Source organism: Myxocyprinus asiaticus, chromosome 3 (genome assembly GCF_019703515.2).
Source record: "Myxocyprinus asiaticus isolate MX2 ecotype Aquarium Trade chromosome 3, UBuf_Myxa_2, whole genome shotgun sequence".
Lineage (NCBI taxonomy): Eukaryota > Metazoa > Chordata > Actinopteri > Cypriniformes > Catostomidae > Myxocyprinus > Myxocyprinus asiaticus.
The window spans coordinates 60907203-60924108 of record NC_059346.1 but is presented as its reverse complement, the minus strand read 5'-3'; the positions used below and the strand labels follow the sequence as shown (position 1 = coordinate 60924108).

At 36.9% G+C, this 16906-nt stretch overlaps 1 protein-coding gene across 5 annotated transcripts in view; it reads right to left on the bottom strand.

Moving 5' to 3' along the window:
- clip1a (CAP-GLY domain containing linker protein 1a) overlaps positions 1-16906 on the bottom strand; it is an 83510-nt gene that overhangs the window by 28127 nt on the left and 38477 nt on the right. For 2 of the 5 annotated variants that reach the window (XR_007894709.1, XM_051672239.1), the window contains exons 9-19: positions 14301-14405; positions 11716-12618; positions 9509-9604; positions 9257-9314; positions 8845-8928; positions 8570-8726; positions 8172-8337; positions 5173-5388; positions 4016-4156; positions 3609-3694; positions 7-127 (exon numbers count right to left, since the gene is read on the bottom strand). Coding sequence is in view for 4 of the 5 variants with exons in the window: in XM_051672239.1 (XP_051528199.1) it covers positions 7-127; positions 3609-3694; positions 4016-4156; positions 5173-5388; positions 8172-8337; positions 8570-8726; positions 8845-8928; positions 9257-9314; positions 9509-9604; positions 11716-12618; positions 14301-14405 (2133 nt within the window). In the remaining variant the exon portion in view is untranslated. The remainder of the gene's footprint in view (positions 1-6; positions 128-3608; positions 3695-4015; positions 4157-5172; positions 5389-8171; positions 8338-8569; positions 8727-8844; positions 8929-9256; positions 9315-9508; positions 9605-11715; positions 12619-14300; positions 14406-16906) is intronic. The other 3 variants (XM_051672267.1, XM_051672257.1, XM_051672248.1) reach the window with 3 other exon arrangements.

The following is a 16906-nucleotide window of genomic DNA, read 5'->3' as shown; positions in this document are numbered from 1 at the left end:
ACATACATTTAGCAGAATGTCACTGTCTTCGTGGCTGCTGGCGAGTTCTGTGGTTAGCTTTTCATTCTGTTGTTTCAGTGAGTCCATTGCCTGAGTTGTATCAGCCACTGCTTGTTTCAACTCCTCACTGAAACACACAAACAGTGTTTATCCACACAATACAAGTACAAGGATTCTACATGTTTAACAAGGCCACACAAAAAAGTATAAAGATGTACAAATATGCAAAGGATTCTACATCACCCTAAAAACCTTTATGAATAAAAAATAATGATTCCTCGAGAAAACCATTCACATCAGAGATAAAATCTAATGAGCCTAAAGCTGAAAGTATGGAGTTGACTATACTAAAGAGCACTGCAAAGCAGCTGTAGTGCAAATGTGTCAAACACATCCGTACGGATTTACAGTCAACAGACGTTTTGCTTTAAGGATTCTAGTTATAATCTCAGACAGCCTTAGAAGATAATTTACATAATGAAGTTGGCTATATAGAAAAAAGAATGCTATAGTGACTATGTATATGAAACATAAGGATTTAACACTCTGATTCTGATTCCTCTTAACGATTCCTCAATGGTTCCATAAATGATTCTTATTTTTGAGAAAGAAATATTTGGAAATAAATTCAATTTTTATTGCATTTAATGCCTATTCACTAAATCTGAAACAAATCGACTGCCCTTGGCAGTGTTGCCAAATGATTTCAACAGAGCTGACAGCACTCTGACAACGCAGCTATAGTTATAGATTCAGAAGTGGGGCAGCTCTGACGTTGAATAGTGCAGCAGAAAACACTGTCATGGCAATCTATTTTTTTTTTATTAACTGGTTCTCGGTTCCCAATAGTGACACACCAATATAGTGCCAGGTTCCAACAAAAATTATTTCTGTGACTTTTCCAGTTGTTTGTGATTACTGGAAATATTTTAAATAAGAAAAAAAAAAAAAATCATTGAGATTACCCTTAAATCAATTTCTAACCAAATTATTTTAGACCTGAGCATAACTACAAAAAAAAAAAAAAAAAAAAAATGTACAACAGAAATTTCGATGACATTTCCAGGGTTGGAAATTACAATTTAAAAATTGCAAAGTAAAATATTTTATGGTTTCCCATGACTACGGTTATCACACTGGACTTTATTTAGTACTTAATGTAAACTGTTTAGTTGTTATTAATTGTTAATATAATTATTTAGGTGTAAATATATGCTCTGACAATGATTAGATTTCCCTTTATTAACAGGTGCAAAGATGCATCATGAAATCTGAAAGTTGGTCATCATTTTAATTATTTTCAAAAACATACTAAAAAGACAAAAATGAAACAAGAGGGACAATTAGATGCATCTGTGCTGGAAGTAGACTTCAGCTGAAAATAGGTCCATAATTACATTTTGGATAAAAAGTATTTGCAATTAAAACACAATAACCCTTGTGCGGTGTTTGTTTTGTGCGAACACATTTTGTCTTCCCGGTTAAAAATGACTGGCCCACTAAGATTGTTTATAAATCTCTCATATCACATATATTATCACAAGATATTGCATTAGATCATTTTATCAATTATTTTTTAGTAATTATGTCCTTACCTAGTAATTAAGTATATTTTTATTGATATATTAAACTGAGCTCATACTGGGCTAGTGGGGGCACTCCCTGCGGAAAACATAAATATATAATAATTACATAATAAATTAATAACCACTTGCTTGATCTGAACAGGTGTCATTTTAAAGCTTAGAATCTGGACTTTACAATGCACATAGCTGATCCTACCAATTCTTAAATAATGCTTTTTAATTTGCTGACAAATAAGAACTTCGTTCTCATCATTTGCAAATTTGTTATCACAACAATTATATTCAGAGTTGGTAAAACCATAAAAAAGATGATAGCCATGTGTTATATATCGTTGGAAAGGTCTCAATTTGTAGAATACAATGAGCAAATTTGTTTTACTCAGAGGCCAAACTGCAGTGAGTTTTAGTGTATGAAATTCCCACAGACACACAGAAATATAATAAACAGGAATGTCTTTTGAACTTCTCATAACATAGAAAATGACATATCGTAACTTACAGCAGACTATCCCAATTAAAACAAGCCCAAACACAACATAATGAGGAGTGTGTTTGTGTGTGTGTGTGTGATGTGCACGTCCGAGGTGCTGGAAAGTCCAAGAGCACCCCATGCGCAGCTTTCATGCAGAAGAATGCAAATTGTCAGTATTGTCTGATAACATGTTGCATTCATCTTGCCATCAATTTTTACAAGATTCCCTGTGCCTTTAGAGCTCACACACCCCCAAAACATCAGTGAGCCACCACCATGCTTCACAGTGGGGATGGTATTCTTTTCACTATAGGCTTGTTGACCCCCCTCCAAACATAGCGCTTATGGTTGTGACCATAAAGCTCTATTTTGGTCTCGTCACTCCAAATTACAGTGTGCAAGAAGCTGTGAGGCGTCAATGTGTTGTCGGGCATATTGTAACCGGGCTTTTTTGTGGCATTGATGCAGTAAAGGCTTCTTTCTGGCAACTCAAACATGCAGCTCATTTTTGTTCAAGTATCGTCGTATTGTGCTCCTTGAAACAACCACACCGTCTTTTTCCAGAGCAGCCTGTATTTCACCTGAGGTTACCTGTGGGTTTTTCTTTGTATCCCGAACAATTCTTCTGGCAGTTGTGGCTGAAATCTTTCTTGGTCTACCTGACCTTGGCTTGGTATCAAGAGATCTCCGAACTTTCCACTTCTTAATAAGTGATTGAACAGTACTGACTGGCATTTTCAAGGCTTTGGAAATCTTTTTATATCCTTTTCCATCTTTATAAAGTTCCTTTACCTTGTTACGCAGGTCTTTTGACAGTTCTTTTCTGCTCCCCATGGCTCAGTATCTAGCCTGCTCAGTGCATCCACGTGAGAGCTAACAAACTCATTGACTATTTATACACTGACACTAATTGTAATTTTAAAAGCCACAGGTGTGGGAAATTAACCTTTAATTGCCATTTAAACCTGTGTGTGTCACCTTGTGTGTCTGTAACAAGGCCAAACATTCAAGGGTATGTAAACTTTTGATCAGGGCCATTTGGGTGATTTCTGTTATCATTATGATTTAAAAAGGAGCCAAATAACTATGTGATAATAAATGGCTTCATATGATCACTATTCTTAAATAAAAGACAGTTTTTTTGCATGATCAGTCATATTTTCAAAATCAATGCCAAAATTTCACAATTTCTGCCAGGGTATGCAAACTTTTGAGCACAACTGTATGTGCTCATCTAAAGAATTGGGATACTCCTGAACACTTAATATTTTTGTATTTTGTAGTCTAATCCATTCATTTTTCAATGGCCAGTCATTTTTGACCGGTAACACAACAAGTGTAACAAAGTGAAATAAAATCAAAACAAATTGAAAGAAAATAGTCAAATTTTTTTGTGTTTTCAGATACCATATGTGAACAAAGTCAAGGAATTTTAGTCCAATTGAAGTAAAAAAAGAAAAAGAAATAAGAAAAAAGTTGTCCGGGTCAAAATGACCGGAACACAACATAAGGGATTGCAATGTGTGCAGTTGTGGGTTGTAGACACTCACATCTCTTTAGAGAGACTGCTGATCTTCTGACTGTCAGAACTCATATTATCTTCATACTGGGAGTTCTGCTGCATGACAACATCCAGCTATAAAACATACAGACAAAACTACTCAGCAACCTGTAGCAGGCACCAATAAATGTCACATAAGATAAAATAGAGCACCCATTTTTAATCCCACTACACTATTTAGGTTCCCATTTATGAAATCTCAGTAATATCTGTGAAGTATTTTATAATGTGTAAATTTACTCTTTTACATAAAGTTGAACTCTGACTTCTGATCACTTTGTCGCTGCAACTCGCTGTCATAATGAATACCCTTACGGGATCACAACCGTATACCTGCCCTGTCCTTGAATTTTTCCCCATTTTTTTAAATGACTATGATTTCTTTAGTGCACTTACCTTGCCCTGTACTTCTTGCATGGTGTTCTTGAGCTGCGTCACCAGACCCTGAGCCTCAGATTTGTCTTTCTCTAGTTGACTGTTGTACTGGCTCAACCTCTCCAGTGAGGCCTGCGTAGACTGTAGCGCACTTTCTGAGGCCTGGAGCAAATTAATACAATTGACATTGTAATTTGTATAATTTCTTTTTTTTTTTTTTTTTTAAATATGATAATGGAGATCAGCAACATTCAAAACTATGAAAACATCTGTTACTTTGACAGAGCTACAGGCGCTTTGTCAGTGATTCAAGGAGAGATGGACTGTACTACGGTCTCAAAAATGTATTCACTTATCTTATATTAATATTACAAATGCAACCGGCTCAGGAATGTGAATTAAATTGACCTGTGTATGTGTGTGGATTGTGTAGAGAGAAATTACAAAACAGTACATGTATATGTGTGCATTTTAATGTTAATTATGTGCATTTGGGAGAGGTTTGAATACAGTTTTTAAAATGTTTAACTTTTCACACTACTCAATCTTTATATATGGATAAACTGTATAAATTCCCACAAAAAAGTGCAAAATCTACATTTACAGTATAGTACTTCAATAACTAAAGCTGTCAATCAATTAAACATTTTAATGGAAATAATTACATGTTATTCTGATTAATTAATTGAATTAAATACTATAAATTGCATGTATAAATATTGGCTGTGAAAAGCCCTCAAATGATGACATTACATTATGGCAGACAAAAGCATTACAAGACATAAGACATCACAAAAAGAAGCTTAAGAAGTCAAAAGGCCTATTTTTTTGTATTTCCACATAATTTAACATAAGCCTATCACTGGCCTAGTGTCCACAGCAATCTATTTTTCAAACTGGTTGCCAATTTTAATAAGGTAGACATATGGGCATTTCATACAGGACCCATTCTTGTATTCTGTCAGCAATTCTCATTTTATTTTCACTTGCCTCAGTTCTGCCAATGGATACTATTGGTGTCATGCACCATGAATGGTGCATTTTTACAAAGTCGTATCAAGATCCCTGTGTTTTGTTCCATTATGTTGCACTGCATCTAGCTTGTGTGAAATGTTTATTTTTTTATTTTTATAAAATTAATGTGTGCTCTTTCATAAATGCAGTGGTTCTGGTATTACCTTTGCCTTTTCTTGGAAGAGCATCAACTCCTCCATCCGTTTCTTCAGCTCCAGGCTTTCTTCCCGAGACACACGCAGTTCTTGTTGCGCTTTTTCAAACTGAGTGTGCAATCCCTGCAGTTCTTTTGAATGATGTTCTACAGCATCTGCAAGAGCTTTCTCTACCAGAACATGCATATCTTTGGTTTTAGCTTCATTCTCCTCTTTGCTCTTCTCCTGTCATGAGAAAGGCAGATACATTAACAAGTCATTGTCACAGTTGTTGTCCAATGGTAAAATATTAACTTACAGATGCTAAAATGGACATTTACACATCAACAACGCATATTCGTTTTTCAGCAGCTTGGCCTGCAAATTCACAGTGAAGTAAAAAGGAGAAGTAGTTTAGATTATTAGAGTATTATTGTTATCCTGCTAATGAAAGAACGGTCTTTATTCTTCTTAAAGAAAACTTAATTCTCAATCAATACTTTCACCACCATCTCTCACCATCCTCTCTACTTGCCTCTCTAAACAATTTGCAACTTTGTATTAACTCCTTAGGATGAATCACTTCTGTTTTATTCCTTATTTGCAAGTCGCTTGGATAAAAGCATCTGCTAAATAAATAAAATGCAAACTACTATTGTATTCCAGTTGCTAAGGATAAGAGGAAAATGTGGGAAATACGACTAAAACTTGTGTTGTTCCTGGTGTAGCACCTGCCACTCTGCATATCAAGTAAAAAATACAGAAAAACTAATTTATGCATTTATGGCCTCACAACTAGTTTATTGTAATGCATTACTAGGAGGATGTCCCGCAGGTTCAGTAAATAAGTTTCAGTTGGTTAAAAAAGCAGCTAGAGTGCATTCTAGATCCAAAAAATACAATCAGCCCCATTTTATCGTTGCTACATTGACTGCCAGTTAAGTTTCATATTAACTTAAATTCTGTTATTTACTAACGAATTTTTGAATGGCCTAGCTCCACAGTACTTAAGCGACATTCTATTGCACTATAATCCATCACGTTTACTACGACCGCAAAACTTCGGCCTGTTCATAAACCCTAGAATATCAAATATCAAAATCTACAAAAGGAGGTAGATCCTTTTCCTATTTGGCTCCTAAACTATGGAATACACTTCCTAGCTTTGTTCAGAACTCAGACACACACTCTCAGATTAAGTCCTGACTAAAGACTCATCTCTTCAACCAGGCATCCACCTATCAGCTGTATTTATCCCTCAGCCGTGGTTATACTGCATTTGTCAGGTCTGCAAATGCAGTAAACTGCCACAAGTTTCCAGCCGGACTGCAATGCACCTCACTGACCTCTGCCTACAACATCTTGGTCAAAGGACGGACCACACTCGCTTTAAATGGTATACATAGACAATAAAATAATGCCAACTAAAGCCTTCATCAGCCAAATAACAAAAGGACAATGCATATAGGTGCACTTCCAAAGTTAACTCAGGATGGACTTCAAAGACACTTAATTGTACAGGTTATACAAAATCCTTTAGTTTAAACAATGGCCACCAACATCTACTCAGTTTACCAATAAAAACCATGACTTACACATACGCTATATGGCCAAAAGTTTGTGGACACCCCCTTCTAATTAACGAATTTGGTTACCCCATTAAATCCAGTAAAGAAAAATTTTAATGTTTCTTTATGTAATGGCTTGGGCTTTGTGTGCTTCCAAATTTGTGGCAACTGTTTGGGGATAGCCCTTTTCTGTTCCAGCATGACAATGCCCCTGTGAACAAAGTGAGGTCCATAAAGAAATAGTTTACTGTGTCTGGCGTGGAAGAAATTGACTGGCCTGCACAAAGACCAGACCTGAACCCCACTGATCACTTTTGGGGTGAACTGGTACAGCAACTGTAAGTCAGGCCCCATCACATCAGTTCCTGACCTCACTGACAGCCTTGTGTCTGAATGAGAGCAAATCCCTGCAGCCATTTTACTACATACAGTATAGTGGAAAGCCTCCCCAAAAGAGCGGAAGCTGTTATTACAGCAAAGGGGGAAATTGATGCCTAAGGTTTTGAAATCAAATGTTCATCAAGCACATATGGTGTCCACAAACTTTTGGCCATATAGTGTAGATAACTAATATTGGCATTATTTTCATACTGTTTAGCCAGAGGGGAACTGGCTCCCCCGAAGAGCCTATTTTCTTCCAAGGTTATTTTTCTCCATTAATTAACATCTTATGGATATTTGTGACCCTTGCCACAGTCGCCTTTGGGCCTAAAGACAAATAATTTATAAAGGCATTATCTACTATCAAATTATTCAATTAAACCACACAATGAGGACTTTAAGATATTACAGACATTACAGATTAATTTTCTGTAAAGCTGCTTTGAAACAATGCGTTTTTGAAGAGCGCTATAAAAATAAAATGACTTGACTAGCATTTTTTATTTTTATTTTTTGCAGTGAAGGGTCAGAGAGTGGGTGAAAAATTGTTGTTGGTGCAAGAAACCTTGCCAACCATTAAAAGTGGATTTCAGCGAAAAAAATACGTAAAAATAGGCCACGTGACAAATTCCACAATTCAACATGTTTGACTGGGGGACTCAAAATACAGTAACTGTAATCAGTAAACAGGTAAATCTAATACGATGGCAATGAATGAGGGTATGAAGCATCTCTACTGCAGTGGTTCTCAATCCTGGCCCTAGAGTGCCCCAGCATTGCACATTTTGGATGGCTCACTTATTTTACATACCTGATTGAACTTATCAGCTCATTAGTAGAGACTCCGAGACCTGTGTCAAATGTGCAACACTGAGGTTCTCCAGAACCAGGATTAAAACCCACTGCAGTAGAGAAGACCCACACTGCCATACATTGCCATCATATGGAATTTTCATACAGATTTAAAATAAATAAATAATTACTTGCTCTACTGTATGAACCAAAGACCCTCTGGATATAACCAAGTTGTCTCAGTTTGTTATGGATTCAGATGTTTGCACATTGTGCAAGAACACTTACCAGGAGTTTTATCTTTTCCTGTAGGTTGGTAAGCTCTGTTTGGTGTCTCTCAGAAATGTCTTTGGCTTCCTTCTCTGCCTGGACTTGTTCCTGAGAGCGTCTCTCCTCTGCTTGAGCTGTACTCTCACTCTGCTCAGCGAGTTGGTTCTCAAGCTCCGCTAATCTCCTGCATTAGATGGATTTGTGAGTTAAGAATTGCCACAATATTGCACTACCTGATAGAACAGACAGAGACTAAAATATAAAGTGTTATCTTTAGGACCTACAAACCAAATCTCAAGCACATCATGTAAATGAACTTTTCATGTAAAATCAGCTTTTAGAAAAAGCTTGCTTTATATGCAGTTTTGTTTTTTAACCAGTTTAACTGATCAGGTTTATTAAATATTCAAACAAACCTGTCTTTCTGGTTTATTTCATCCTTCATCTTTGTAAGCTGAGAAGAACTGTCTCCCGATGACTTCATCATGTCCATGATGTCATTCTCAAGATTAGCCTTGTCTTTGGTCAGCAGGTCACGTTTTTCTTCACTTGCTTTAAAATTTCTCTGCAATCCTGAAGGTCAAAACCACCAAACAGGAAGGAAAAATTAACCGTCAATTGTACATACAAAAAAATTATAATAAAAAAAATAAAAAAATTTTTTTTATATTTAGATGAACTCAGCACTGACCAGCTAGTTTGCTCTTGATATCTTGCAATTCAGCAGACAGTGATGTGCAATGTTCCTCTTTCTTCCTGAGCTCCTCATATAACTCTGAGATATAGATAGAATAATCAAATTAAATGTAAAGTGCAAAAAAAATCAAAAAAAAAAAAAAAGAAGGATTTTAAGGCTCACAGAAAATTAACCCAAAAATGACAATTTATCCCTCATGCCATTCCAAATACCTATGACTTTACTAATTCTGAAAACAAAAGGAGAAACTTAGAAAGAGCGCAGCATGAACATTCTTTAAAAAAATCTTTTGTGTTCCATGGAAGGAAGAAAGTCAGAGGTTTGGAACATTGACAGAATTTTCATTTTTGGATTAACTAACCCTTTAATTTATGGAATAATAAGAGCAATCTGGGCATACACATACCTTGATTAGTCTGAGCAGATTTGGCTTGGTCATTAGATGTTGTTTCGAGATTTTGTTTCTAGAAAATTTAAAATCTGAATTAGTATGAGGAGTATGGCAAATGCCTACCAAGAAAATGCAAAAAAAATTATAATATAAAAAAACATTTATACTTAAAAAAATCTGAAGTTCCTTGGTTAGCAGTTACAAACAACTGAAATAAAACTGTAAGGTTTGTGCTTACCTGCATAAACCCAACACAGGGTTACTTACCAGTACACTAACTTCTTGCTCCAAAGAGCTCTTTTCCTGCAACAGCCCATTTAACTCTTGCTGTTTGACCTCTAGTACTGAGTTCAAACCAGCAACCTACAGTACAGCGATATGTACCACCACAATGAAGGGATGAGGGTGAAAAAAGGGACAAGTCATAATCTAATGTCATGCACAAAAACTCAAAACAGTCATACAAAAGGAGCTCTTAACCAAAAGTGGAGGACTGAAATATTATGGAAAATAAAATCAGAGAACACTGGGAATGTTTACTTGGTGGATGTACTATGGAATTCACAAATCAAATGATCAAACACTATGAATGAAGAAATAATGTATAGCATTACATTTTTCACTGCAGGACCATTGACATCAAACCTGACACAAAGTGTCTGAAGGGAATGTTCGAATATGGGCACATGTACAAAGCTATCGGCATGGTTTTGCAAGCCCTTTTGACCTTTATGTGCTGGATGAGAACTTTATATCTATAATTCAATTTGAACTAGTTTAAATGCTTATTTTTTACATAAGTAATTTGAACTCTTGATATAAAAACTAGTAAAAAGCTGCAATTTTTTTATATCTATAACTGCATTTTCACTAGTAGCATATTACACTGATCTGTCATTCACTCCTATTCAAAACACAATTACAGATATCTTTAATTTTTAATAGTTGAAATTACAAATACTCATATCAGCTATTATATGTATTACTATATTCTTAATAGTAAAAATTATTTTTAATATCAATAATTTTGTTGATACAAGTATAAATATCCATTCATGACAATAATTCAACTTAAAATATTAAAAATCTGAATTTTAATTAACTAAATTTATTCTACAAACATGTTAGATTTGGCGTTTTAGATATCTGGAAATAGATTTCAGATATCAATAAAGTGAAGAGAACTTAATTACATTACTAAAGGATTTCTTACAAGTTACAATAACATTAAAGACTTCTGAAATTAACATTGCCACTAGTGAAAACCAAATTACGGATATTAAAGAATTAGCATTTTTGCTACTTGTAATTCCTTTGTTAGTATCAGAATAGGCATTTGCACTAGTGATACTGTAATTACAGTTTTAAAAACGGTATAATTTTTTTCAGAGTTGATCTGCAGGGTGTTCAAACTTGAGTCCTCTTTTAAAGCACTTTTTTAAAATTATTATATTATTATTATTATTATTATTATTACTACTACTATGATGAAATATACAACAGTAATATATTTCTGTAAAAATTAATAACATCTTTAATCAGAGTTGACAACAGCTTTGTGCTCCTCCTTCCAAACATGGTGAAACACTCTCAGCTCCTCCTTGGTCCACAAAATTTAGGTGCCATGGGTTTACTTTAGAACTGTTTAGAAACTTGCAATGGCCAAGCATATGTGCAACTGAAGTACAGTAAATCTGTAGCGCTTTAAATATAACACTGTCAGCGCAAGTTAGCGACGCGCATGGACCAAACTGAACTCAGAGCACGTCTGTTCTGTATATACACAATCAGAGCATGAGATGGAATGTATTGAGCACAGAACCACTCTGAGAACGCTGAAACACCGTATCATTAGCCTCATATGTGTTTCGAGTATATGTAACACACTACACATACATTCGGTGCACATATGAGACATACTTTTAACATCTGCAGCTACGTATATCAGAGCGTGCTCGAAAGTAAAAGTGATTGGTCAATGGCAAACTTCTGATGAAAGCGTAAAGGGTCAGTTGAGCTGAAAACAGACTTCAAAAGAACTTGTGATTTGGTCTATCATCTGTAGACCGAGCCCTATAAGGAAAATAAACATTAATTTGCAACTTTACCTGGCTTCTGCTTGCTTGCTCACTAATATCGCACATGGTTGTGCTTATTAACCATTAGGAGGCAGAAATTGTGATCAGGATTAAACTACAAGTAATTGTGCAGCCCTAGTTACAGATATCAGTAATTATGTTTTTTTACAAGTTGAAATTCCATTTTTGATGTCAATGACATGATGGTAAGTGAATAATGACAGAATTTAAATTTTTGTAGGTGCTAACACTTCTTTGAACTAACAATTTTAAGATCTTTCCTTTCACTGAATGTGTCTTTTTCCGTTGGTTTTTACTCCAGAATGTTCTACGTGTATAAAATCTTTAATATGGTCCTATAGTTGAAAAATGGCATAAATGGACATGAAGTCCTACCTTCTCTTCTTGAGATCTGGCTTTGCCCTTTGCCTCCTCTAGTTGGGCTAATAGCCTCTGCATCTCCTGGTTACCTTGACTCTGCTGTGACTGTAGTGTTTCCAAGGCTGCATTTTGCTTCTGAGCTTCCCAAGCCTTGTCCTGTAACTGCTGTCCCAACTTAACCCCCTCTTCCTCTAGCTCTTTTACCCTGAGCTCAGCAGTGTGGAGTTTGCCCAAGGCCTCCTCCATCTCCACCAGGTGCTGCTCCTCTACGTTTTCCAGGTTGGTGCGTAGTGACTCCACTAGCCGCTCCTTCTCTTCAGTGACTCTCAGAAGCTGCGTCTGAAGCTCTTTGGTTTTATGCATCCACCCGGTGACTTCAGCAGCATGCTTGTTGCCGATCTCCTCCAATTCCAATTTGTGTGTCGCCTTTAACCGTTCTAGAGCCATATGCAGTTCCACCAACTCAGTTTGACCAGCCCCAGAAACATCTTTGAGTTCCTCCAAGACTTGCTGGTGTGAGGCCTCGACTGATGCTAGTTTTACACGCCAGTGCTCGACAACATTTGAGTTCTCCTCCTCTGTCTTTGCCAGACGAAGACAAAGCTGTTCATTATCCTTCGACAAATGACCTGAAGATGCCTGAAGCTGCGCCAGGGCATCACCGTGTGCTTTTTCTCGAGACTCAAGCGTCTCACGCAAGGCAGACAGCTCTGCTTGGTGATTGGCACTCTGAGCGGCCAGCTGTGTGCGGAGGGAGCAGAGTTCCTCCTGGAGTGTTGCCACGGCGGGCTCATCAGTTTCCCCATCTTGCCCAGGTACAGCTTCCAGTGGCTTGCGGAGGGCAGATACCTCCTTGTCCCTCAATGCGAGATCTCTCTCCAACTCCAAGATACGGGACTTCTCAGAGACTGTAGCCACCTAAAGGATTGGATAACATTTTTCTACCAAACTATATTTTCTTATACTGTAATGATCAGAGAGAACATATCTGAGTGTATGAATATGAGCATTTTTTTATTTGAAAAAAGTTGGAACAATTAAAAAAAAGTATGGCTGGGAAAGACAGAACTCCATAAAGTTTCAATTTAAGTGATGCCAAATGCATTTTTGGAGATGTAGTAATGCCATCAAAACAGCAGCACTTAAGGAAAAATATTCAAAATTGTTTGGTGATTATGAAGACTAACTTAAGGTTTTATAAGGGTAGCAACCTCCAACCTAAAGTAAAAAGTGATCACCTAAACTTCTAACAAATTAGTGTTCTATACTTAACTGTACTGTATGTCCACATGGCCAAAGTATGTGGAAACCTAAACAGCACATTCATGTGTGATTGTCAAGCATTTAATTTCATAACCATTGGCATTGATACAGTAGGGAGTTGTGCCCAGTTGCAAGAAGTTAAGAAAACCTTTAGTAACAATACCCTTACAACTATCCCCAAGGATTGTCTTAACTTAAGGGGATTCTTGCAACTGGGCCCTGGTCCTCCCATTGTTGCCAGAAGAGTTTTCACACTCTTCTGGGAAGGCTTTCCACTAGATGTTGGAACATGGCTGTGGGGATTTGCTCCCATTCAGACACAAGAGAATCAGTGAGGTCAGACTCTGATGTTTTGCGATGGGGCCTGGCTTGTGGTCACCATTCCAATTCATCCGAAAGGTGTTTACCGGAGTTCAGGTCTGGGCAAGCCAGTAAAATTCTTCCAAAGCAGACTCAAAAAAATAATTTCTTAAAAGGACCTCACTTTTTGCTTTGCCATGCTGGACAGAAAAGATACGGCCAACTTTATAAAAATTGTTTGTCTAAAGGCCCGTTCACATTTACCTTTGCACATTGAAATTACATGAATAAAATGCAGTAATCTCAATGGGAATCCACACGATCAGGCACTTCATCCGATAAGCATCTGCTGGCAAAAAATTTCTCAATGCAAATTTTGCAAGGGGTAATCTTTGAAACGCAAATTCATGGCGTTGACCAATAGGAAGTTGCTTGGTTTGGCAGTGACCTCTGTGTGGGTACTGCTTCATACATAGCTGCATTAAATATTCACAATGGACGAGGAAATCATTTTAGTGAGGAGTTTCTACTTCACTCTCCTACAGTACATGGTGCAGCATAAAAAATAAATTAAAAAAAAAAAAAAAGGCTGCTTGGCAATTAATTTTTTTGCGGGTTTCACACGTGCTTCACGTCCACCCACACCTTCTTCGGCCGTGGAATTTCTCTGTGTGAAGGTAAATGTGACTGCGCCTTACGGAGAAGGCATGGCTTATTTCATGGATATGTTAGTAATAGGTGTAGCTGAAATAGCCAAGCCAATTAATTAAAAGGCCGTTTTCCACATACTCTTGGCCATGTAGTGTATACGCACACACACACACCACAATCATATTACAGCACTTTGAGATATTTAGTGTGTGTTAGTGACCAATTAATCGGTTATTGAGCATCATGCAGTGAAGATCCCTTACTGACGCCTTAAAGTGGATAACAATCACCAGTAAACCAGTAAGAACTTGTTATAAGAGGTACTGCAGTTCCCGTGACATATATTTAGTGATCCTTGCCCCATGGCCCAGGTGAAGATCCATTACCCTAGAGTCTTCTAACTCCCTCTGAAGTTTGTCAGCTTTGGCCTTTTCAAAGAGCAGACTCTGTTCGAGTTCCTTAAGTAGGGCATGCTCCAGTCGTGTCTGCGTCTGTTAGTACAGAAGGGGGAGAGGAAGAGAACACAACCAGTGCCACCATCACATGCCAGCCTGATGCAAAACGGGTGAGGGGTGCATTGAGCAGAAAGCAAAGAAACAAGAGGAGGTGTGGAAAAGGTAAAGAGGGGAGTAAGTTGTGTTGAATGCAGTTCCACTGCTGAGGAAAGTGACATGGGTAGGGCATTGGGCAAAGCTTATGAACATGCAGATAATGACCATAACAACACAAACATGTGTCAGACACTGACAGCCATACAGCTTGACAGTAACTGATGAGGTGTGCATACATGAATAACAAAAAAATGGGTGAACAAGTATAACAAAACTGGAACTTTTAACAAATAAAAGGAAAGGAAAAACAGAATTTCCCATTAGACCTTCCATTCAATTACTTTAAATAGCAGCAAGTAATTTGTAACATGTTTGTACTGACCACAACATAACCAAAGAAAACACACCAGACCCAAGATCTCATTCTGAGATCTCTGCACAGATTATTAAGTTATTAGGGGATATTATAGGCCATGTACACACTGCAGCAAAATACGGTTGTCACTCCTCTTCTTAGTCTTTAATCCCAATCTGTTAATCCCAATCCAACATAGAGTTCGATTAACAACCGTATTTTACAACCAAATTCACCAACCAAGCTCGCTGTACACAAACCAGACAGTGTTGCCAGGTTTGCGGTTTTCAAAGCCAGTTTGGCTGTTTTGAAAACGCAGACATGACTTAAAATGACTGGTCGCAGATTGGATACTTTTAAAATGTATTGTGGTTGGCAAAAGGTTGATAATAAACACTTAAATTAAAATGCATCATTTTATTGATGCATAATGATACCGGGATTCATTTCAATTGGGCCAGATGTCAAGATTTATATTGAATAAGGACTTTTTTTTTAAGCTACACTATGTAACTTTTAGTGGTTAAAAAAATGAAACTGCATGCATTTTGCGGAAGAACATTGTTTTGGTAATGATGCAAGTTGTGCTTCGGCTCTGCTCCTCTGCACGAATGAATGTGGTTCGAGGCACCAGTGTACACATGGATACAGGACATCTTATCAGAGCGAATAGACAAATAACAAAAGAAAGAAAAAGATGGATATCCAAAAACATGCCATCTGAGCAGGTAAGTGCCATATCTTATACTGTTGTTTTGACATTGGAAACATTAAAGTTTTGAAATAAATGACGTTACAAAAGTTAGGCAACGTTCGTTAACATTAGCAATCGTTATGTCTAGTCTGATAAGGTAAAACATTATAAAGTTTTTATAACTGCAGGATATTCTGGCCAAATAGACTAATTTATAGATTGTCATTGTTACCAACCAGTGGTCATCATCATTTCAAGACTCAAATGTCCTTGGCAAGCCTAGGACTAAAGGATTTATTTATATACATTATTGCCGTTAAAAAAAGAAAAATACACGTGTGCTAGCAAGTGAAAAGTTCTACACTGATTACATTATAATTATTGTATTTCACCACATACACAGACATGTGTGTGTGTGTGTGTGTGTGTGTGATTACACATCTATACATAATCCATATCAATAAAATATCTGACCTGTTGAGTAAGAAAAAAGCCATCTCTGGGTCGCCTTTAAATCCTTTCAGTTGTCGCCATCTCTGAAAAGCCAAGCCGATGTTGATTCGGGTTTTATTATGGACGCTTTCCCTTTTTGCTTGTAGACTCTGTTCTGTTCGGGGTTTCTTTGTTTTTACAACCGGTGATTCCCCGGAGGTTTGCTGTTTTGAATGATCCATGGCCAATTTTTCTCGTTCATTGTGACAACAAACTTTCAGGTTCATGCTACTCCCACACGCGCTACAGTAGCTGGATCTTATTTTCTCTGTGTACGGATATGACGTCAACATGCAAGGGCGAGTGACGTATGTATGCAATTTCCTGCAAAATCCGTCCCGACTCTAAAATATAAATCACTATTATAGGTTTATCAATGTGTATTTGGGTAAAGACATGGTTTGGAAGATGGATTTTTGTTGCACGCTCTCATTAATTACATTTTGTTAATTTTTAACAAACAAAAGTTACAGTGTAGCTTTAAGTTTTAAATTTTTATCCGTTTCTCACTCAAAGCCATCATATCATATACTGTCTCCATTCAAACTTTGTTTTGTAGATAATGTCAGTCTTTGGTTTTTGTAAACATTTTTGTAAAGATTAAACCGAACAGCAATGACATCTCTGTAAATCTGCATAATGAATTGCGACTGGTCTTCTTTCTTAGACTTATTTGCATACTGAAATATGGTTATTCTTATTATGTTTGATCTTTTCTTTTTTGCATCTATTTAACCATATATAGCTTCCTGTATATCACAAAAAACAAGGTGCATGCCAAGTGTCGTGATAACGGAGGCTCTGATGCTATTGTCAACCAAATCTTGAAAAAATAACTTAACCTAAAACTTCAGAAAATGACATACTTGATAAAGTGTGAAAAAATCCATCATGTTTGAC